Source organism: Lagopus muta, chromosome 2 (genome assembly GCF_023343835.1).
Source record: "Lagopus muta isolate bLagMut1 chromosome 2, bLagMut1 primary, whole genome shotgun sequence".
In the NCBI taxonomy this organism is placed as follows: domain Eukaryota; kingdom Metazoa; phylum Chordata; class Aves; order Galliformes; family Phasianidae; genus Lagopus; species Lagopus muta.
Window position 1 is genome coordinate 4,440,626 of NC_064434.1, and position 25,287 is coordinate 4,465,912.

General features: G+C 40.7%; 2 protein-coding genes across 9 annotated transcripts in view; both read right to left on the reverse strand.

Annotated features, from left to right (window-relative positions):
- The window catches only part of HMBOX1 (homeobox containing 1), a 728,731-nt gene that overhangs the window by 232,095 nt on the left and 471,349 nt on the right, over nt 1-25,287 (reverse strand). The gene's annotated exons all lie outside the window — the stretch shown is intronic.
- MSRA (methionine sulfoxide reductase A) overlaps nt 1-25,287 on the reverse strand; it is a 267,633-nt gene that overhangs the window by 108,912 nt on the left and 133,434 nt on the right. For 7 of the 8 annotated variants that reach the window (XM_048937484.1, XM_048937486.1, XM_048937481.1 and 4 more), the window contains one exon: nt 1,320-1,424. In XM_048937484.1, the coding sequence (XP_048793441.1) occupies nt 1,320-1,424 (105 nt within the window). Of the gene's footprint in view, nt 1-1,319; nt 1,425-3,443; nt 3,518-25,287 lie in introns of all 8 variants that reach the window. The other variant, XM_048937480.1, reaches the window with a different exon arrangement.

Here is a 25,287-nt window from a genome sequence, read left to right on the forward strand (position 1 = left end):
CTGGGATGGGTCAGTCTGGAGCAGAGGAGCTCAAGGGAGACCTCATTGGTTTTTCCAACTCCTGAAAGGAGGTTGTGGTGAGGTGGGGGACAGCCTCTGCTCCCGGGTAACAGCACTGGGACAAGAGTAATGGCCTCAAGCTGAATGAGAAGAGGTTCAGGTTGGATATTAGGAAACATTTCTTCTTAGAGAGTGGTTCCAACACATTGGAACAGGCTGCCCAGGGAGGTGGTGGGGTCACCATCCCTTGAGGTGTTCAAGAAAAGGGTAGATAGAGCACTTAGGAACACTGGTTTAGAGGGCATGGTGATCTTGGGCTGACACTTGGACTTGATGATCTTAGTGGTCTTTTCCAGCCTTGTTTATAAATCCATGAGATTTTACTGGCTGCCTCCAGAAAGCGTCCTCGCCCTGACTGGGGTTTCCCTTTTCACACAGGCAGGAGCTGCAATAGCAATTTTTTGTCTTTCTGCTGCACTCTGGGCTCAGTGGAAGACACTTAATCCACAAAAGCCCCTGGATCCCTTTCAGCATTACTGACTCTCAGGGTGGTGCCCCATTCTGTAGGTATCATCTGTGCTTTTTGTTACCAGATGTGGTAACAAGTGGCATAATTATGATAGCTGTTAAAATATTGAAATGAGTGACTGAGCGTAATATTTCTGGAAAATGGTAGAAAGCATGATGCTTATTGAGACTATATAAACATGTACAATGTGTTCCCAGCACAGTTTCCCATTTATGTTTGCACAGATGTGTATAAAGTCACCACGAAATCTCTTCCAAGAGAGATAAATCGAAAGGTTCGAAGAAAGCAAATAGCCAGAATGCTCCACTCAGCATATCAATTCTGACATCTTTTGTTCATTTTTTTGCTCATCATAAAAAAAAAGGTATATTCGCTGCCATTGGAAAATACAGCAAAAAAATATCTATTTTACAAAGTATAAATTTTCTCAGCAAAAAAAAGAACGTCCACATTTGAAGCTGCAAAGAACTGTGCTTCAAATTAAGGGACAAAAGATAGCATTACAGAAGAAATTGTCATAATCAAAGCTGAGAAAAAAAAAATTCTATTGTCTGCTGTGTCTCTCTGTGGGAATTTTCCCAGCACAGACAGCTGTAAAGGAGGAGGGGTATTGTGAGTTTCTGTACTCTCATTCTCTCTCTTCCTCTCTTTCTCTGTCAATAAATGTCTGCAATCATATTCTCAAGCTCCAGTGTGATTTCAAGGTTCATCTCTTCCATGCAGCTCAAACACTAATTATCCCAGCTGTAATTAGTAAGATAATTAAATACTGGCTCACTCATCACTCTACCTTGTGTCGGGTCATGATTCTCCCAGAAGACCTTGAGCAGTTTCTCAAAGCTGATGTTTTCTGGCTGATATACCACTCGTACAGCTTCCATGTGGCCAGTTCTACCTTAAAAGACAAAAATCAGATCCTATTAATGAGAATTAGCTGCTGCATACCCATTTTTTTTTTAATATTGAGATCAAAAGCACAATCCTTATTTCCCTTTTTATTTTTTTTAATGTATTTTTAAAGGCATGAGCTTCTTATACATAATGTTTAATGTACATACTAGCTCTATGATATCTACAAGTTTGGACAAGGCCATCATGAAATAAACCAGCCAGAGTGTAAATAAGGTAAGCCAGTGATATTTTTGCAGGTGTTATCAAGTTTCAGCAAAAAAATAAAATAAAATAAAATAAAATAAAATAAAATAAAATAAAATAAAATAAATCTCTTAAATATTTGTGCCTGACAATTAGTAAAATATTATCAAGTATTCTAACCAGAATATTAAAATATGAAAGCATATGAAGAAAACATGAAAAATACAACACCTACACTGTCCTGGCAGTAGGAAGCTGGGCTTCACCAGCAATGAGGTAAGATACAGATGAAATAATTGATAATGAAGACTAAGCTCAAAGGCTTGTTTACACAAGATCATACAACAAATTCCAAACTCTATATCCGCCAACACACTGCTCCCAATGGGCCTCAGAAAGAGTCAGTGAGCTCCTAATTGAACTTCGTGGCAGTAGATAAAGTTCAAGGAAGGCAATCAGGGATTACTTCACATTAAAAGACATTATTCCTGTTTTTCAGTTATTTTATGGCCTAAATTCTTTCATTCTTTATTATATTATTGAAAGATGAAGTTCATAAAAGGAGAAGTATCTGGCCACATGACTTTCCACAGCAAAAACTAACAGATTGCTGAACACCCAGGCATTGCAAGGTGAGAGTCCATGGTGCTGAGTGCTGCACACGCCAAAAATTTATAAATGTAGGCATTTTTGTTGCCATAATATCTCCATTTGAAAGAAAAAAAAACCAAAAACAACAACCCTATTCTCCAGTTAAAGCATAACAAGGAACTAATCAGCCAAAGTAAGCTGGATGGTCAGAATGACTTTTAGGTTGGCATAGTGAGGCTGCACCTCGAGTACTGTGTCCAGTTTTGGGCCCCTCACTGCAAGAAAGATATTGAGGCCCTGGAACGTGTTCAAAGGAGGGCAACAAAGCTGGTGAGGGGTCTGGAACACAGGGCTGATGAGGAGAGGCTGAAGGAGCTGGGAATGTTCAGCCTGGAGAAGAGGAGGCTCAGGGGAGACCTCATTGCTCTCTATAACTTCCTGAAGGGAGGTTGTAGTGAGCTGGGGGTCGGCCTCTTCTCTCGTGTCATCAGTGATAGGAGCAGGGGGAATGGTTTCAAGCTACGCCAGGGGAGATTCAGGCTGGACATGAGGAAGTATTACTGTTCAGAAAGGGTGGTCAGGCACTGGAATGGATGCCCAGGGAGGTGGTGGAGTCACCGAGCCTGGGGGTGTTCAAGGAAAGGCTGGATGTTGTGTTGAGGGACATGGTTTAGTGGGAGCTATTGGGAATAGGTGAACGGTTGGACTGGGTGAGCTTTGAGGTCTTTTCCAACCTTGGTGATTCTATGATTCTAAAATAGGCTACTTGTTCAAACTACGCCAGGTTTTCCTGTCATTCTCACCAGCATAAATTTCACCTTTACTCAGCTGACTTCAACAGAATCATCTGGAATTTCATGCAGTGCAACAACCAGGTGAGTCTGGCCCATTGGGGGGTTCTGAATTAGCTGCCACCAAACAAGAAAAATCAGTCTATAAGTTACTGGGGAATGTTCAGTGAAATCAGTACCAATCTGGTACTAAGGGAAATTTGAAGGAAAAAAAAACCAAACAGTAGCGGAAGGAAATGCAAAGGATGTAGGACATACGAAAGAGGTGTCAGAGGGAAAGGTAAGACAGCATTACATCAGTTAATTGGGGCATGTGAAAAGAAGAAAACTTAAATGAGGCACACAGGCAGGTGGGCTAGCTATTAAAGGGGATTTAAAAGAGTAGGATTAAATTTAGTCTAGAACACAGAGAAGTAAAAGGGGAATATCTGGGATACCTGTAATGAAAATTTTGATAAAATCAATTTGGTTCCTGTCCAGTGTGCTTGACAATACAGCAAAGATAAGCTCCCTGCAATTAAAAGGCAAAAAAGTACAAGTTATATGTAACCTGTAGCTAAAGCCATGTCATCCTGACCACCAGGATACTGTCCAGGCAAACGATGGCCCCATTCCTCTTCCACATGCACTGTGCCTATTGAAATCAACAATTGAAGCGATCCAATATCTGAAGGCAAATTGTGAGGGCAGGTAACTGAAAGGGATCCTACATTTAGTAGGATAAAAATGAAAGTCACAGGTAGTTGGCTTGATAGTAAAGTGAAATGGTCTTCCTGTAGAATGGTGCGAACTGACGGCCAGCTTAGGTCAGGGAAGGAATTTATTCTAAATTCCATGTTTTAACATGGATTATCAGGGAAAATAATAGTGTTTCTTTTTTTTCCCTTAGCTGAAGACCAGCTTGGGCTTTTTATTGTTGCTTGAGATAAAGGAGAGCAAATGGACAACGATGTGTCCAGATTTTGCAAGCCCACCTCATGTAACTAAAAGGATTCAGGAGCAGCTTCCGACTTCATTATTTTTTTAAGCCAATGTGAACCATGAGAAAGTTCTTGTCACTCAGGAGCAAATTGCTTGTCTGAGACAAGCAGCTTCAGACCACATGAGTGTTTCTTCAAGAACTTCAAAACAACAGAGGCATTACCTTTCCTCTCAATTGAAGCAGCAATTATATCTTGTCAACACTGTCTGCTCTGACTAATCCAGAAGTTCAAAGAATCGGTTTGCTTCTTTTCCTCTGAATAGGGAAATAACAGCATTACCCTAAGAATGCTATAGCCTGACCTCATGGAAAAAAATCCCTTAGATGTGTGGCTAACAGACTGGTAGAACCCAGAGCATATTTAAAATCAATATTCATCCTCACAGAGAAAGCCAGGAGATAATGATGGCCAGTCTTATCAGATTCACCTTTAATTATCCTCAAAGCCTTTCCACAACCTATTGGGTTTTCCTTCCAAATATGGCGTGGCTATTTCTGCTATGAACAATCTCAAATCATTTGTGGTGAGCACCCCCAGCTCCCACCAATTTCCATGGAAACTCTTCCGATCAACTGGGTGCGCAAGAGCAAACAGAGGTAAAAGGCTTCGTGTGGCACTGATTGAGCACAAGCTTCCCTAGGAGAAGCACAAAGAGAAAACAGCACTGGACAGAAAGAAGGTGCAATCACTCTGCAGGTACTGTGTGCTTCACAAGAATTCAACAGAGGCCCAAGGTTAACCTGAGCAGCACGCCAAAGCTCAGCTCATCGTGCTGGATGTGACTCAGCTAAAGCCAAAGTGACAAAAGGAAACCAAAACTCTGTTTGCCTTCTTAGTTTTTGGCATTAAGCTTAAATTCCCTTGTTCCTTGCAGGGGAGTTTGATTAGATGACCTGCAAGGTCAGCAGTTCTATCATTCTGTGAATTTTGACTGCAAAAACAGAATAATTGCATTTATCTTGGATTTATATGCTAAGTACACAACAGGGAAAAGAACAGAGCAGGCATCGCAACAGCCAACCACTCCTTTGCACTGTAAGAAAACCCACCCATATCGAAACATTTCTAACCAAATCTTTATTTGGTAAGATTTCTTAAAATGGAGAGGCAGTAATCAAAGAAAAAAGCTGCACATCCTCTAAGGAGAGGTTTAAACCAGCTAACATAGAACAACTGAAACAATTTAATCTGCTCAGTGATGGATGGTGTTCTTTCAGTGATATTCAGCTCTTCAACTTCGTACCTCTTCCAGAATTCATCACAAAACGTCCATTTATATTAAGTCAGAGAGTCATAGTGTCCTCAGATCACCTATTGGTTTTAATTATCTGGTTTTTAATATTCCACAGCGAAAGCGCGCTTCACTTCAAGTTCCAAAAGTTCCAGGAGCCTCCTCCCAAGAGAGCCACAACTTTGAAGCGTATGATTTATTGAATCACTAAGTATAATTCAATTTACTGTTCAATGTGCAAATGGAAATCCTTTATTTGTAGGTGCCAGTATTGGATTTCTAGCCATGGTGCTCAGTTCTCCTTCAGCTCTGCAAGGAGCTTAGCCATAGAAGAACCTCGCTGCAGCCGATAAGACTTTATTACACCGTGGCAGGTAGGGCTGTGTGCCAACAGCAGACTGTCTGTTTATCCTGTATCTATTTCCCGCTTAGAAAACATAGCCGCTCTCAGAGGATTAGCTACAGTGAGCTCTTTCAGTGGGGATTCGAGCTCTGGCAAAAGCCTCCCTGTAAAGAGCAATGAAAATAAAAAAAAATATATTAAAAAAAAGACATCTGAGTGACACATCAGTGCTTCTTTTCAATTTTTTTTTCTCCCTAATAGTGTTTAGATTTTCACCTTCTTAATCATCTCCCAGGTGAGTGCCCAAGCCAACGGATTAGAGAACTGAGCTCATTCTTTTTAACTTGCTGCATGCTGTAAGCAGTTCATTATTTCCTGCAAAGTGGAACAACTTCAAAGGGCTCCTCACCTGCCAGCACCCACATGGCATGTGGGCTTCTTCTCCTGATACTTCAGCCCTTGGTGAACTGGGTTATGAAATCCACGCAATGCCAAAGCTATTCCCTCCTGCCCCATTTCTGACTTGCTTCTCTTTGCCTGCTGAAACAAAGACATGTGTGCCACTGGTAGGCATACGGCCAGCCCAGCCTCTCCATCTCCTACATCCATTATGCCCCTCTGCTGGAGGTGCTCAGGGCCAGGTCGGATGGGGCTGTGAGCAGCCTGATCTACTGTAACCCTGCCCACAGCAGGGGGGTGGAATTGGATGATCTTTGAGGTCCCTTCCAACTCAAGCCATGCCATGATTCTACAATTCTATAAAGTAAGGCATCATGTGTGTAGCTCAAGCACCAAAGTTAAGAGATGATCTCACAGCTTCTCCTTATAGTTTCCCCTTCTTTGTGCAATAAACTTTTCGTAAGTCTCATATACTTTCTGACACAAATGTCTAAATGTAACTGAAAGGAACAGGCAGCAGATTTTCAGCCAATGCATATTTCAGAGCTTATTGATTTTGGAGCTAAAACAATTTGTGCTAGCTAAAGCCAAGGCCCTAGTGAATATGTAAAGTATTATATGAAAAAGTAATAGGTCTTTTGAGCATCTGCTTCTTCAAACCAGCCTGGGAATTTTTATTATGTTGTAGATATCATTCATTACATTTCCAGCTTCTCTTTCAGATAGCGATGTGTTAAGCAAGCAAACAAAGGTTAGTCAAGAACACACTGAGAAACCACTCTGGGGATCCTTTTAACTTTTTAACTCTTTTTTTTTTTTAACCTTCCAAATAATGAGCGTGAAAAGAATGGCAATAATAACATTCTGATAGACTTTCAGAGGGCAAAAGAGCCCATAATGGCAATATGATTTGACTTCCTGCCTAACACAGAATTTTTGTAGATAAAAAGTCCTGCAACTCCCTCTTTCCTGACCACTTTTCAGTTTTCTGGGGGGAGTTTCATATTGTTTGGAAGATCACTGTGAAATATTAAATGGCACTAACATTTGGCTAACTGTTTTTTTGTTTTTACCTTCTTTATGTTTCCCAGTTCTCTACAGACTTTGTCAGCTCTGAAATAGGAGGTTATGTCTTGCTCATTATCCTCCGTGAGTTTCTGATTTACAAAATACAATGCTTTACCTTCTCAGTGTGATCCACGCTGTTTTATACAGCTGTACTAAAATATATGTCAACCTTACAGAGAAAGGAACCAGTTTATCACCGTGGGCCAATTCTGCAGTTGTTAATCTAAATAAAATTTTGCTTAAATACTACGAACTTCTGCCTGAAAAAACAGCATGCCCAGAGAAGGCAGCCATGTACTGCAGCTACAGTGTGGTGCACATAGCAAAGGAGAATTTTCTGAAAGTCTGCTTATTGGTTTCAGTAGAGGACAGATGAATGTCAAAGTAAACGAAAATTTAGAAAGAAAATGTTAGGGAAAATGTCTTTTCTAAAAGAGTGGTGATGCACTGCGACAGGCTGCCCAGGGAGGTGTTCCAAAGCAGTGGAGATGCGGGCGAGGTTGGGCTGGGTGTTGGGTGTTGGATGTTTGGGCTGGGGTTGGGCTGGGTGATAGTAGAGGTCTTTTCCAACCTTAATGACTCTGTGATTCTGTATGTGTGCCTCCCCAGTATCTCTTCAGACAATCAGGGAGTGGTTGGAGCTGGAAGCACCCCGGGGTCCCTCTGGTCCCCCCTGCCCCAGCAAATTCATGTAGAGCTGGATGTCCAGCACCATGCCAGGGGCTGTGGAAGATCCACAAGGGGGAGACCCTACAGATCTCTGCTCTCTGTGCCAGGGCTCCAGCACCGTGGGGGCCCTTCTTCCTTCAACTGTACTTTCAACTGAATCATAGAATCATAGAATCATAGAATCATAGAATCACTAAGGTTGGAAAAGACCTAAAAGCTCACCCAGTCCAACCGTTCACCTATTCCCAATAGCTCCCACTAAACCATGTCCCTCAGCACAACATCCAGCCTTTCCTTGAACACCCCCAGGGTCGGTGATTCCACCACCTCCCTGGGCATCCATTCCAGTGCCTGACCACCCTTTCTGAACAGTAATACTTCCTAATGTCCAGCCTGAATCTCCCCTGCCTGAAGAATCTGTAAAAGGAAAATACAGGAATATGTGCACACACAAACACATGCACACACGTATATATCGCCTATAGGATAAAAGGAGACAACAAAACTTTGCCATCTTGTTCACTGTACACACAGGATAGGTCTTTGTTAGGCTGAAGGCTCCCACTGCCAGCACTTTGGGAGGGATTAGCAGAATAGACTCACTTTGGTCTGGGCAAGTGGGCTGAATGCTATTCACAGTTGGAATGCATTAAATGTGCTTCAGGAGAGAATATTCTGATTTGATTTCTTTCAAAAGGAATCTCAGCATCAAAAAATATTTAAGCACTTTCTTGTAGGTGCCAGTGATAAGCTTTTCTACTATTTGTAGTAGGAAAAATGTCTGAGTCATAGGGCAATGTATTGGTTGTGATGTGTGATACGGGATATCTCTGGTTTGACTGGTGTTTCACAGCAGAGATCAGTGAACTCGATGAGTTGCCTTGCCTTGGGGATACTGTACAACACAACAGAGCATCTCACAAGACATTCAGCTGAAGAAAAATTGTTGAAGATAGGCATATAATTAATGCCATTCAATATGGTTGTATGGAATGTAGGTCTTGTCAGCCAAACTTGATTTCATTCTCTGATGAAATTACAAGTCTAGTTGTAATAAATGTAGAATGTAATAGCATGGGTGTAATAGACTTAGACTTTATTAATGCATTTGACTTATTACTTCATGACAGTCTGATTAAAAAATTAGCACTATACAATATCAATACTGCACGTGTTAAATGGATTAAGAATTGTCTAAATGACAGTTCTAAAAAAATTGTCTGAACGGAACGTGCATTGAATGGCAGCACTTTTATCAGCACATTCCAGGGACTGGTACAAAGCTTGTTGCTTGTTGCTATCAGTAAAGAAATAAAAAGTCTCAACTTACAAAGTTTCTGGGTAACTCAGATGAGGAAGCTGACAGGAGGGTCTTAGAAAGCGAACACTTTCTAAGGGTGCATGCAATCAAAAATCAAAACCAGTCATATGTAAAATCTTACCAAAGGGAACAAGTGGCACAATCTGAAAATAAGGAACAATCTTTGAGGAAAGTGCAAGAGTGGAAGCAGAGGAACAAGTAAAGAAGAAATCCTTTTGCCATTAAAAAAAAAGGGTTGAATAAGAAAAATGAGGTTGGTGTGAACAGGACTGGCGAGATGAATCCTGACATTAAGTAGCTCCTCACAAATAGTTTCAGAGACAATCCCAGAAGACATGTTATGTTTAGCTTTCAAAAAGAAAATCCAAAGGTTTTCAATTAGAGAATATAGAGAATGATTGAGGGTCTTTGAACAAGCAATGAAAAAGCATACCAAGAGCCAGCGGTAGGAACTGAAACCAGGCAAACTCAAATGGAAAGGCAGGCACATTTTTCGTACTGGAGAAGGTTATCTTCTACAAAACACCACAGTGTTCAATTACACCATTTGACCATTCAGTGCTCCTATAAACCTATGTCCTATAAACTAAGGAAACTGGTTGATTCCCCTTCTGGTACTCTCAAATTCAATCAGCTCTCCTTTTGGAAGAGACACTTCTGACAAATACCTGTTAAGGGAAAAAGATATAAGGCATAATAAAATAGTAACTGGATGAAATGTAATGACCTGTGATATAAAAGATATCAAATTAAATAATGCAGTAAGCCCTTACAAGCCTTAAATGCTGTGAATATATGAGTGAATTGCCTCTCTTTTTCCTTTGTTCACTTAACTTTAATAAAGCCTTTCTATTCCAAACACTGCTATCTGCACAGAGTTGGAACTTCTGTATTTTCTTTTCATCGTCGCCAATGAGTTAGACTATAACCTAACTACAGTTTCTATATGATCTTTACATAGTTAAGTTAATAACTTTCAGCTGAAGTGCTGGATGCAGAAAAGCACCATGCTGCTACTTTTACAAAGTTCTTCTTTTAAAGCCCGAATTCAACCCTAAATTTAAACACATCAGATGGACAGAGCCTTTACATCTCAATAAATTATGTTTACTGACAAACCAGTTATACTTGGCACTATGGAAAATGCAATGCCAGGCTTCTCCCATCTAACCTAGTCTAAAAGCTCCAGTGGGTGGATATAAAACAAAACAAATGGTTGTGCCTGCCTTAGAGTGAGGAACAATGACTTTAGGGTAGGACACGTTAATTAGAATGTTACTTTATAAAATGAAAGATTAAATATGAAGAAGTAATAGGAATTACAGAAATACAGCCACCCAACTAACAGCAATCTCATGTTATTGACAACATCTTACACTGCTGTGGAGCCCAGTGTTAAGGCATAGCTGGTCTACATGTACATTTCTGTAGGAATGGCATGCCAGAATAACCATTGGTGTTACAAAAGCTTCAAACTTCGCTCAGGACGTGGAAATAAAAAGGTATTTTCAGAGACTTTCAAATACTGAAAGACTGCAATATATATATCACAGAATCACAGAATCACAGAATTGTAGGGGTTGGAAGGGACCTCCAGAGATCATCGAGTCCAACCCCCTGCCAAAGCAGGTTCCCTACAGCAGGTCGCACAGGTCGGCATCCAGGCAGGTCTTGAACATCTGCAGAGATGTTTATATATATATATATATATATATATATATAAAGAAAGTCGATTTGGACAGTGATAAGAAATAAATTAAGGTCAAAAATCTGGTCAAATGAACACGGGATGGATGGCACAATGAACAAACTGCTCAGCAGACAGGTGCTTTTGAAAAATTATACTGAACTTCTTCAAAGTTTAGGTGGGAAACGCATCACATGGCTGAGACTGAAACGCTCAATAACATAAAGAAGCAGAAATCATTCAATTTTCTTTCCTGGACTATATTACAAGCTGTGGGAGACTGCAACAAAATACAGAGCCCATCATTTTTCATTCACAGAATCACAGAATTGTAGGGGTTGGAAGGGACCTCCAGAGATCATCGAGTCCAACCAACTCAAATACATCTATTTCTATCTCCTCAAAGAATGTACAAGAAAATCTACTACATGTTCCTAGAACTTCCTAACAGCAAAGTAGCAGCACAACATACAGTTTTGATTTAACTATATGTGAACACTCTATCTTTTGTGTAGATGATCCTTATACAATGGATTTTTTATATTTTGCCCATTCGTTCTGCCTGGAAGATGATGTCACGATTTTCTTTGATTTTATCACCCTCTACTTTGACATTTCTCAAAGTCATTGCATTACAGGTGTGTTTTTTTCTCTGTACTGCATCAAACAGTAATACAGAGCAGAACCCAAAAAAGGGAAAGAAAGATTTTTACTTTTCAATAAATAATCTCTCTAGGAGGAGGTATGTCCAAGGCTTGTGCCGAACCTGCTGTCAGTAGAGTAATATCACTAGAAAGTTTTATTTATTTCCAATAAAAAATTATAACCCTGTCACTGGAAGCTCATCACAAACATAAAGCTACTCCTTCGATTAAAATTGATCATGCTGTAGGAAAGATTTAATGACCACAGTGCTAGATTCTGTGTTTGGGGAGAATCCAATCTCAAACTGCTCAGCTTAGTTCTCTATTGGATAAGGTGAATTTATGTTCATCGCTGCAGTGATACACACTGATTGATATATACAGTATTATGTATAGAGATCAACAACAGAAAAAATTGTATGGGAATGCATGGAAACAGAAGAGAACAGGAGACAGAACACAGCAGTGTAAGACTTTGGGGCATCCAACCTACACCCATTGCCCTTTGCTATGTGGATTTGACCTGATCTGAACTGCAACTCAAACGTCGGCCACTGATTCAAGTACAAGATTCATTACCCCACTGCATTACACTCCACACTGCTTTAGCCTACGTCTAGTATCATGGATTTTTTTCTCTCACACAGTTATGAATTCAGTAGCCCAGAAGCCCATTGCAGAGCTCCTTTGAAGGATTCAATTAATGAAATGATGTTGGCTTTTTTTATCATAAAAGATAAACTCAATGAATAAAGACCTGCCCAGGAAATATATCCTATTATCCATGGGCATGAAAAACTTTGAGGATAAAAGATTAACACAGTGTCACAGTTGCACTATGCTCTTGTCCTAAGGACTTCAAAGTGCTTTCTAAATCTGGATTCCATTATCCCCATTTTGCAGAGCGTAAACCACTATTACATTGTGTTCTTCATAATTAATTCTCCAAATGTGCAACATAATTTATTCGAATACAATGAGCTCTGCCATGAGCTTTTGTGTTCATCGAAAACCCAAACACACAGACCTGCCTTGTATAAATATGCCATGTGGGTCATAGGGAGACAATATCACCATGCTTAGATAACAACAACAACAAAATCAGTTCTGTCAAGATGCATGGAATATAAATGATATAATTTTGACTGCAGGTAAGAAATTCATATGGCAAACAATTTCACTATAGTATCTTCCATTTCTAGAATATAGCTTTTCTAACAAGTCCAATAAAAAGGATGGTATCTTTGACTACATGAAATAACAGCTATCTCCACTAATGCAGCAGTGCCACAAATGCATCTAGTTTACTGGAGCTGACTCAGAACAAATCACTCGTACTTGTCACCATCCCTGGATGTGTTTGAAAATCGTTTGGATGTGGTGCTCATGGACATGATGTAGCAGAGGGTTGTTAGATTTAGGGCAGTATGGTTAAGTTGTGGTTGGAATGACCATCTTTAGGGTCTTTTCCAACCTGAGCAGTTCTATGACTCTGTGACTTCACCTGCTGCTCCAGAAGGCAGCAGTCTCCTACGGGTCCTGTGACAATTTGAGAAATGGAGTTATAGGTAATGATTGAATCCTGTCTGATTACAAATACATTTCCTCAGTATTTCCTTGCAAAGTCAGACAGTCTCCCCAGGACCTGCGTTATGCCCTTCTCTCACCAAAGAGAATGTAGAACCAAAGTCCTGTAGAACTAGAAGATGACTGCAAAACCAGGCAAGACTGTTGAAACACTGAAATTTTCCTTAGGGAGTCGTGATTTATTCACTACTCCAAAGTTAATACAAATCCCTAAAAGATTCAAGGGACTACCAATAGATAGGTCCATTTTGTTTCACAAAAAAAAAACACAACAAACAACACAACAGAAGTAGTTCCAGGCTCTGCTGTAGGCCAAAAAGAGAAATGGACAAGATAAAAAGATACGTCTAAATGAAATGCCTGCACTCTGTACTGGGACCTAGCTTCAATCTATAACGGGAAAACTTTTTCTCATGTCAATTTAGCAGAAAATAAGATTGATTTATTTTTTCTTTTCCAAAAAAAGAAAGAATTGCAGCTTTTAGCTGGGAAGGCTCTGTACTGAAGTTATGCGACACTCAGAATTTCCTTAAATAAATGGGCAGAATGGAAGGAAAAGAATAACTGAAATGTGAACTGAGAACAAATATCAAAAGGAATACATGGAGGTAAATAGAATGCCTAGGGACAACTATTATAGCAATTTTGGTGTAAGAATTTGGAAAACGCTGAATAATCTGGAAGATTATAAAAGAAGAAACAAGTAAGATATGCTAACATCTCTTCTTCTCCACTAGGATCATCCAAATGGCAGTTTGATCCTTTTCTCTTTTGAGTGATTTCAGTTAGAGTTTCACACTCTGAGGATTCTCTGAATACAAGCTTAGATTTCTGAAATATGCCAATTCTCACTCTTTGTGAATTGGAACAACACAGCTCTTGGAAGAAAACTGCTCACATCTACAAATTAGATACTTAGTACTTGAGGGGGAAGGTGAGAGAAATAAAAAAAAATAAAAATAAAAAAAAGAAAGAAAAAAATGAGACAATATTGCTGTTATCTGTACTCTGAAACCTTCTCTTTATATCTAATTATTATTAAGCTAATCTGACAGCTGTACGCTGTACACAAAGATGGTTAGGATCATTATTTCCCAAAATAAACATGGAAAAAACAGAAGATGGTTTCACCTGACACTTCTCATAGACAGCAAACCGCAAAGAGAGCAACAGAGCAGAGGTTGTGATGATGACAGAGAGACACCCACGAGGTTCCGGAGAAAAGAGTACCAGGATGAACATTCGAGATTATTTTATAGCTATCAGAGATTCCAATTAAATGCTTTTAGGCCCATGAAAACTAACAGTAGAGTTCTAGAATATTCAGAAAGTGGCCAAGCAACCTGTTTTCTGCTGAACTCTTTGTCGGAATCAACCTGTGTAATGGAGCTGAAGGACAAAGCATTGACAACTCACTCATCTGAAATACAGCTATGAGAATGCTGGGAAGAACTGAGCAAGCAGACATCAGGTGCAGGTGATGTTCATTACTGAGAGGTCGATAATTACAAAAATCCATGTGATTATGTTGGACCTGGTACAGAGAACTGTTAAAAGGCTGATGTCTGGGAACAGAGGCAAACAAGGCATCTTCAAAACGAAATCAGACAAGACGGAGGAACTGAAGAAAAGGGAACAAGAACAAAAAATCTTCATCTGAAAGCAGGAGAAATGTATTTTGTTATTTCCTTTCCAGTGCTTTGGTGAAGCAAAACACTCCTCGCTAAGAGCTTTTGAAATCCCATTACTTTGCTTTCAAACACACACTACAGTGTTGTCCATATTGAAGTGATACTCTTGAAGGATCATTGAGGGAGGAAGCTAAAAATTTGCCTGGTATAAGTATCAAAAATTGCAGAGGGGTCAGAATTAGGTCAATAAGACATGTACAGATGTGGTGGGTGATAGATGTGAGATGGGGGAAGCAGGGTGGAAAAGTTGGCTGGCTGGCTGATTAAGAAGTTATTTAAAGGACTTAAGAGAATAATAATCAAACGAGTTTGAAAGTAGAAGACTGAATTGGCAGAGAACGGGTAAAGAAGAGCAACAAAGCAAAGAGAAGGGAAAGGATTAGGTGGGAAACTCACAAGAAACAGGATAGCTACTCCAACTTCATGTCAAACAAGAAAATGTGGTTGCCATATTTCATTATTGTAATGCCTGGACATTAACACTACTTGAATATCCCATCCCTAGGGGTGCTCGAGGTTGGAGCAGGTTGGATGGGGCTCTGAGCAGTCTTTTCTGGTGGGAGGCCCCCAGCCTACAGCAGGGGATTGGAACAGATGACCTTTCAGGTCCCTTCCAACCCAAGCCATTCTATCATACAGAGCCAACTGTAGCTGCCATCTCACTATGCAAGCTGCTGTACAAACAGAGAATAAAAGCCGTGTCACCCACTAAAAGTGATGGAAAGAATCAACTGCTCCTTGGCTGCACGAAGGCTGCACCAGCCTTCCTGATGAGCAGCCCTGCAACGAGGAGAGGCCGTCATCACTGAAGGCTACATGTACATTTTACAGTCTCTCATTTCTGACTATGGAAATTCTTCATTCCTAGGATCTCACCCTGAGCATAAAACCCCAGATAGTGATGACAAGCATCTCCTTAAGGACACCATGAAAAATATGCTACGTGGTGTCAGAGGTTTCACAAAGACCATTAACCGCTGCAAACAGATCAAACGCCAGCTCATATATTTCTACAGCTGTGTGACCCATATCTGAGATCAGGTTTGAAAAATAAAGGCAAGTAGATCAATTGTTAGCCTTTAATAAATCTTTACAGATATTTCACTTTTTTTTTTTTTGTGGCAAACCTTGTAGACATTATTAATTCTCACTCCAACTTTAATGAATGGCTGTGCCAATGCATAACCTCACAAAGCCATGTAAAATGAATTATTACTGATGATTAATTATGCCATAATAGACCAATAAGAGCCACCTTTATTTCAGTCGCTGAGTAAATTAATTAAAATTTACTCCAGTACACAGTTTACTGTTAATAGTTACTTACCTGTTACAAAAAATAGTTTTGTCACTTTTGCATAAATGTAAAAGTTGTACTTCATGTTAAACCAGTGAAAGCATTTACCTCCTGTTTAAACCTAATGGACATTCATTGTATTTGACTATCCATTATCTCCATGTGACCACTCACAAATCAAGGGTTTTAAATTACAGGTCCCTTCTACCCTTTCTAAAATTCCCACTTAAATGGGAATATTTAAGAAAGGCCAAAAATGTTTTTAATTCACATGAAACCGGTATTCCTTGATATTAATTCATCCAAAAAGAAATGACCAACGTGGATGCCCAAAAGTAGTTAGAAAACAATGGAGAAGGAAAAGTAGTCATTAATACCTATTTAAAAACAAAACTCAAGAAACTGATACCTTCAAATAATATCAATCACTGTCCTCACATTTGTGTTTCTTGCACAGTACATACAACAGTGAGATCTATTTGAATTCAATAAAGTTTGGCACAGTGAGGGACACACATTCTTTTCTCATGGATATCATAGAGTCATAGAATGGCCTGGGTTCAAAAGGCCCACAATGCTCATCCAGTTCCAACCCCTGCTGTGTGCAGGTCACCAACCAGCAGCCCAGGCTGCCCAGAGCCACATCCAGCCTGGCCTTGAATGCCTGCAGGGATGGGGCATCCACAGCCTCCTTGGGCAACCTGTTCCAGTGCATCACTCTTGGAGAGGCTTTTCTCTATGTTGTGAGAAGCTTCCCAGCCTTGCTAAGGGAGAGAAGCATAGGTTACATAATTTCAATCTGTATCACAATGCAGTTTCTTAACAGAGAAAGCTCTTTTCACCTCAATGACTAGCAGTGCCCACATCTTGATGGGGACCACGTATCTTCCTCTGAGAATCCCACTGCCTGCCTTCTGCCCAAAACGCAGTTTTGACTCACCTGATCTAGCTTCCAACATCTAATAATTAGGTATGTAGTAAAAGCTAATCACCCAGACTCCTACTGAATTACAAGTTTCTCAAACTCTGTTCCACAAAGCCTTGTCGGTAGTATTTTGGACTACTCTCCAACTTCAATCTACCTGCTCTGACACATTCCATGACATTTGTTAACAAACATTGTGACAATCTAATTAGCGGTTCACCCTCCTGCGAGACAGCCTCCTATTACTTTCTGAAAAAGTACCCATTCCTTTAAGGTTGGATTATAAACTTGCCAAAACTGATTACTTAAACAAAAACTGCAATTCATTCCTAAGAGCAACTCACTGATTTCCCTTCTTTCATGCCTCTTAAAAATACCAACTGTAAATCTCTCTCTGCTCTTCTGATACTTAAAATCATAGAATATCCCAAGCTGGAAGGGACCCACTAAAAAGTCCAGCTCCAGGTTCCAAACAGTAATGTGTGTGCTTGTATATATAATTAGTACACAAAAATAGGAAGAGGGGAAATTTAGACTAGATATTTGGAAGAAATTATTTACTGTGAGGGTGGTGAGACACTGAACAGGCTGCCCAGCGAGGCTGTGGATGCCCCTCCATGGAAGCACTCAAGGCCAGGCTGGATGGGGCTGTGAGCAGCCTGGGCTAGAGGAGGTGTCCCTGCCTACAGCATGGGGCTGGAACTGGATGACCCTCAAGGTCCCTTCCAACCCAAACCATTCTGTGATTCTATGATAACCATTACTGAATTAGGAAATAAATGAGGACTACCCAAACCTTCCCCAAGAATGGAGTGTAAGTGTGTGAACCACAGACTTGTTTTATTATGGGTATACAAGCTTCCAGTATGTATAAAGATTGTAGGATCAGAAATGTATGTCACTGGAGGATGCATGGATATGTTTACCCACACAAAACAAACCTCTGTTCTGCTTTATCTTTCCCTAAGATTGACAAAAGTCTGGTCTCCACTATGCCCTGGCCCAGCTGTTACCACTCACATCAGATACTCTTCTTTATAACTACAGTGATCTTGTATATCAAATGCTGACTTAAAGAAGGGATAGAAAAAAAAAAAGACTTTCATTTATATTAAAAATTAAAGGATGTTAATAAATACTGTGCCTATAAGCTGGTCTGATTCTATCTAAAATGCCCCACAGTGAAGTCTTACATCAGTTATTATTGAAACATTAAATGCTTTTCTTACAGGCTTACAGCAATCAATTTAACTTTCAGTCATCTTGTACCCATATGTGCTGCTCCTGTTGATGAAATGGCTATTAATAAAGGAATAGATGGCTATGAATTAAAGCAAGCTCTACTTAATCACATTAATCCAGAGTACGTTAAAGGCTTCAATTTTCTAAATAATTTTGGGCTTAATGCCTCTGAGATGGGCAGACTGTTCTATTGATGCAGCATCTGGTCCAATTTAAGCTGCATTGTGAAGGAGGAATTGTTAGGCCCTTGCAAAAATAAGGAAGACTGACAGTTTTAGGGATGCAACCAAAACTGCTACAGCTGAGACAAAAGATACTGCAAGATATTGAAAAAGACCTGCAACAATTAAAAGGCAGCCCACTGCTCTGCAAATGCAACTCTACTGTTCAGTGAATTGTATATGATTAACTTACTCTTACTGATGGGATGAGTACTCCATACACTTAACCATCACTGTATTTTCCAGTCATTGAACATCCAACAGCTGCTGCTGTGAAATATGTTCACTTACCCATTACATTGGGTTACCAATTAGAGAGGAATTATTTAAAAGGGAATGGCACAACCACTAACGCTACTCTTGCATAAGCAGTAATTTCTGGCTTCAGGGTTGTTGGCTCTTTTTCCCTGAGGGTTTTTTTATTATTATTATTTTGGTTATGTCAAGGTAGTAGTTTTACAATGAAATAAGATTTACCTTGGCTTGTACTGCTGGAATACTGCTGCATTCAACTAAGGAGATACAGAAAAAGTGTTTCCAATACTTCTAGGGGAATAAAAACCTTCAAAGAAGAATTAGATGCTTTAGAACAAACCTGCCAGAGAAGGATTTTTTTAACATTCAATCCTCATAACAGGTCTTCAATGAAGGAGACAGTAAATACGACACAGACCTTCCAATAGGGGAAAATATACTGCATTTCCTTTGCTATTACATTATTTCTCATATTCAGTATGTCAAAACAATACAGGTTTGAGGGGGGAAAGGGAGGAAAGGGGAAGGGGAAGGTTTTTGTCCTCAGTAACTCTGTCATAAATGAAAATAGTACCTCTGATGAAGTCAGTGCATTTGCACGGCACGTTCCAGCACAGAACAAAGCTGTCATGTTGCATTCTGCAGACACATAAAAACCTCTGAAAATGTATTTCACATTAAAATTCCTCCTCTCGTGACATATCCAGAGAGGACTTGTGGGGCTGTAATTGTATCGTGACATTCTGTAAACCTAGAACAATTAGAAATTACCCAAGGAAGACTGCACATAGCACACACAGATATTTTCTTCCTCCATCCTACAAGACCAGAAAGACTTCAGAATTTAAAAACGGACACTGGAAATTACATTTAATGGAAAATGTTCTGACACAAATTTCTTTTCAGCCAAATAAAGCTATGTAGAAATACGAGTATGTAAATACATCAGTTGGAATATTCTATGACTAAAGGTGATAAAAGAAAAATTTTTATTCCTTGGTGTTACTACGCTCCCCTCCCACACATCGCCACCAGAGAAAACCCACGTGGCTGTAGATCCCACAGCGCTTCATGAGATAAAGTATCCCCTCTTTTATAAATGAGGACAATGGGCAGGAAGAGCTGAAGGTCACCCAAGTCAGCCTTGGAGTCAAGAATAGAACAGAATCAGCTGAGTCCCAAGGCAAAGCCCAGCTGAGGCACTGCTCCTGCCTCCTGCAATATGTTCTGCTCCAAAGAGCTGCCAGGCGAGGCCCAGCGTTAAATCCACTGCTGAGCCACACGAAAGACAAGAGCCCAACGGAGAAGAAAGCATGTGCTGACCAAGCCCATGGTGCTGAATGAGCAAAGCTGCTGCTCCTGGTTTTCAGAGTGTAATTAAATGGGAAGATCTTCCCCCTCCTGCAATCAGGGAGAAGTTTCGCTTGTGGGAGGGTTTCCCAAAGAGGAGAGGATGGTTGTGTTGCTGGTGTAAGTAACAACTGCAGTGGGAGTTTGGGGAATCTTGGAAGAGAGAAGAAAAAAGAGTTATCTTCCTGTAACTACTTATTTAATAAGTTATCTGAAGAAGTTTTGTGCAATCTTTATCAGGCACAATAGGAGTGATAGCTCTGCTAGACAAGATGTTCCTTAACGCTCTGTGTCATCCTTCTAATTAAGAGCTATTAAATATGCTTAAGGACAAATAAATAACCACTTATCGCGCCGGTGGTATAAAAAGAATTCCTATCCAGGTATAACACTATGGCAACTGCTTTTGTAAGATACTCTTTGACATTCTGGCAGAGCAGCTCCTGTTTAACTATGCTAATGCAAGAAAATGAGAATAAAGGAGGCAAAAAGCAACTCAGTGATATCACCACTCATAGTTCAATTGTTTTGATGAATTCTGCCCTCACGCGTTGTATGAACTTATCAGGTGTAGACAAATTCTATTTCATGGTAACAATGAGTCTGCACAGGGAAAAGTCTATTATCATATTGAAAATAAAGGAACGAGAGATGAATTCAAGGCAGTAAATAGATGAATATGCAGTAAGACATTTGGTCCTATAGGAAACAGGGCTGCAGAATGTGCCTTCCATATCTGTTGTGACACTTTTTATTCCTGTGCTTTTAGTATGAGATCAAAACGGCCTACTACAAGATTAGCAGCAAAAAATGCAGCTTGGCTGCAAATGTTTCTCTTTTTTAATTAATTATTTCCTTTTCCATCACTTCATAGTTATCCTTCCAGCAGGCTTTAGAAATGATTCTCTTTATTATGCAAAGTTCCTTGAATCCACACTGCTACCAAAAAGATACTACTAATCAGTACAGGCTCTGGTGGGGTTCAGCGTGTGTGACTCTCTGGGAAAGCCCACAAAAGAGGATTTTGCCCCTCCTGCCCCTCCTACCAGCAGCAGGAGCTGGTACCAACACATCACACACTTTTGGTCCAACAGTCCTCATATCATATGCCCGTTTAGAAAGTTAGAATCCTAGACTCATAAATATTGCAAAAGACCTGTAAGATCCCCAACCCCAACTCACCCCACCATGCCCACTGACCACATCCCTCAGTCCACATCTGCGTGGTTCTTGAACCCCTCCAAAGACAGTGACCCCACCACCTCCCTGGGCAGCTGTGCCACTGCATCACCACTCCCTATGGGAATAAATGTTCTCTAATATCCACCTGAACCTCCCCTGGCACAATCTGAGGCCATTACCTCTCATCCTATCACTGTTACCTGGGAGAAGAGGCCAACCCCCACCTCCCCATAACCCGCTGGGGAGTTACAAAGAGCAATGAGGTCTCCCCTGAGCTCCTCTGCTCCAGACTGGCCCATCCCAGTGCCCTCGGCCGCTCCCCATTAATTCTTGTGCTCCAGATCCATCACAGTTTCATTGCCCTTCTCTGCATACACCCTAGCACTTCAGTGTTTCTCTTGTAGTGAGGGGCCCAAATCAGAACACATTAATTGAGGTGCAGTCTCATCAGAGCAGAGTACAGAGGGACAATCGCTTTCCTGCTCCTGCTGGCTGCACTATTTCCGATACAAGTTTGCTACCTGGATCCCAAATGACTCACAAAACAAGGGGCCTACGTCTCTAGGGAGCATCCTCACTGCTAGCTAGAGGAGATGCTCAGGAAGCACGTCCCACTGTGTAGCCACAAATTCAAGATGCACAGAGACAGACGGGAAGCTTTCAGTTGCTTTCATCTAATGGTTAGGACAATTGTGGCTAACAATTTTATTTTATTATTTGTACTGTGGGGAGCCAAATCTAGAACTTTAGTTCTGCCTTTTCCTAACTGAGAAACCCATCTATTTTGGTTCTATACCCACCACGTTTCCATTCTGGATCACATGTTGCTGCATGTTCAGAAGCATAAGATATCCCTTCTCCATCCAAAATCTGATCTACTTAATTCATGTAAATTAGATCCTACCAAATACACTAAATATCCCAATCTGTATTTTTCCATTTAATTTTAGCTTCCCTTAAAGACTTCTGAATGGATCACAAAGGCAGGCTGGAAGACTGAGCAGAGAACTCACTGCACATTACTCCTATCTTTGAACACCTCTGAAGATCTGCAGAAGGGCTAAACTGTCCCTGAACAAAGAGGAATGAGGGAAGAAATAAAATGAAGTCATTTGTTAAATCAAAATAAATGAAGCAGTGAAAAATAATGGTCCCATCTGCACCTACCACTGGTTCAGGGTCAGCTCTGCTGAATGAAGTGTGCTGCCAAAAATCTCAAAAGAAAAATGGAATGGAATCCTGGCCGTATTCCTCACTATATGTAGTCCATTGAAAATAAAGAAAAATAGATAAGAGTAACAACAAATAATAATACTTTATGCTCCTGCAATGCTGTGCATCTCCAAAACTTTCCACAAATAGAACTTAATCAGTGAGAGTGGAACTTACTTTTCCAAGATATTTGCTAGTCAGTTTCCACTCTTCTCTTTCCCCTTATCATCATATTAACAGATCAAGACAGAGTTCTTCCTGATGTAACATCACTGACATAAGCAGAATTATGCCTAGGATCAATCTGGCCCAGCTTATTACTTTTTTAATAGGTGATAAGAGTATTATAATGGTGTTCCACTTGAGTTGGAACAAAGAATTTTCACAGCATCCAGCACACATAATGACATGATTAAATCCTGCATCCTTTCCAGGAAATCTAAAACACTATAATTATAAAACAGAGAGATAAAAAAGTAAACAACATGCAATGGTGGTACAGTTGATACTGCAAACTTTATGTTTAGTACATAATACCTGTCACCTTTCCAGGATGAATTAAGAAATGTTATAGCCATTATGACCTCCTGAGGAACACACACAAGAGAATTTAAGCCACTACTTCCATTTGGGGAGGAAAATATCCCCTCACAGCAGCAAACCTAATAGCTGATGGCTAAGATGAACATATTTCAGAAAGATAAACAAGTCCTAATTTAAAGCTTCTCAGTGATGGCAAATTTCTATCTCTTCTTGGAATTTCTTCTAACCTTTATAATTGAGGAGATGCATCTTAGTCAAGGCTGCCAGCTGTAATGCATGTTCTCAGTAGGTCATGCACTGTGCTGCAGGAGTAACTCCATGCAGCTGGAAGCATCCCTGTTTCCCATGCCTGTAAAAAGACTAAACCAAAGGGAAGCACAAAAGGGTGGCAGAAGTGTTAGAATGGAGTCAAGAAGAGCTCAGTGATGCCCATGGTAATGCAGTCCTTCTGCCCAAGCAACTCTTCAGCGAGCACCATGGGACTCCTGCCATGCGTAACTACTCCCAGAAGAACTTCTGCCATCCCCTTCCCAACAAGAAGGAATGTCACAGGCTGTGTTATGCTCATAATGGCCCAAAGTTGTGCCATGGATAATAGGAAAAACTTCTCCTCCAATAGAGCATTCATGCTCTGGCACAGCTGCCCAGGGAGGTGGTGGGGTCAGCATCCCTGGAGGTGTTCCAGAAGCATGGAGATGTGGCACTGAGGGATGTGGGCATGGGCATGGTGGGGGTGGGCTGGGGTTGGACTTGGGGATCTCAATGGTCTTTTCCAACCTGAATTATTCTATGTTCCAGGTTAAACTGGAGCCCAAGGATACAAAAATTGAAACTGCCTTCCATTTGCTTACGTTGCTCAAAACCAGGCAGTAGCAAATCAGGGGCATGTTTGTACTGCTGTGCCAAAATTATCTTATTATTTCCTTTGATTTCTCCAACCATCTGCAGCAATCCGTTGTCTTTTCTCTTAGCCTTACATGTAACCTTTGGGGAAAAAGAGACTTTTTTCTCTGTGCTTTCCCCAGCAAGGTCATAGTCTGTGCCAAGTCTAGTATTCAAAACATTAGTGACAGATTTTTAATATTTTTCCTCCACGGCAGCACTATAATAGCAGAACTGTACAGAATTTATGGAAATGTGACATTCGAACACGATCACTAAAAGGCATTTCAGCTACAATTAACATTTTTCACTGCTAGCGAAGAAAATAAAAATAGTTTCTAATCCAATCACTTCACTGGATAAACTGGATAAAACCAAACAGGGAACTAGTCGACAAAAAATAAGGTTAGTCACTTCATTTTTCACTGGATGGATTTGATCTGTATACTAGCATTGTGGGCACACATGTATGCAAGCACTGTCACTGCATATTTTCATCTCAGTCATAGGTACTGAAGTGTCTCCAGGCATGCACTGCTTGCAGAGGTGAAGGAATAAAGCTGATCATTCCTTCTTGCTTCTTTGCAGCCACAAAACTCTTAGGAAACCTGAAGTGAAAGTGCATTGGATGTAAAGAGCAGCCACTAGAGGCAACGCGCTTCCAAACAAAGTGGGGCAGTCCAAAGAGTCCACTCATTTTCTCAGTGTAAAATATTCATTAGTCAATACAGAAAGCCTAGGATTACTCTCTGGCCTTAAAGCCAACTCCACGACGACTCATCTCACAACTAAAGAGAGGCAATGAAGCTGTGAAGGGTCAGCTGAGGGAACTGGGATGGTTCAGTCTGGAGAAGAGGAGCTCAGGAGAGATCGTACTGCCCCTACAACTCCCTGAATGGAGGTTGTGGCGAGGTGGAGGTTGACATATTCTCCCAGGTAGTAGCGACAGGACAAGAGGTGATGGCCTCTGCTCGTGCCAGGGGAGGTTCAGTTTGAATATTAGAAATATTTCTTCTCCAAAAGAGCAGTGATGCAGTGGCACAGCTACCCAAGGAGGTGGTGGGGTCACCGTCCCTGGAGGTGGTCCACAACTGTGGGGATGTGACACTGAGGGATACAGTGGGCATGGTGGGGTGGGCTGGGGTTGGACTTGGGATCTTAGAGGTCTTTTCCAACCTGAGTGATTCTATAATTCTAAACATTTTATGCTTCAAAATAGGGTTTGTGCATCCACACTGCTTACTGGATTTGGACACCTGTACCACATTAACCATCAGCAGTGCCCAGGAACTGTCTGGGAGAGGCTCCTGGCCTGGCTCAGAGCACAGCAGGCACTGCCAAAGCAATGTCAGACTGATGCCCAGATCTGCACCCTGTTCTGTTTGCTGACATAAATAGAGCCTCTGAGTAGCTATGACAACTCTTCTAGGGATGTCACTAGTGCTGATAACAAAGAAGCTGTCTCTAGAAGCTAAAGAAGAGATGTCCTTCCAGGAGTTCACCCTGATGATGCTTTTAAGAGCATCTGCAGCACCAAGCAGTCTCTCTA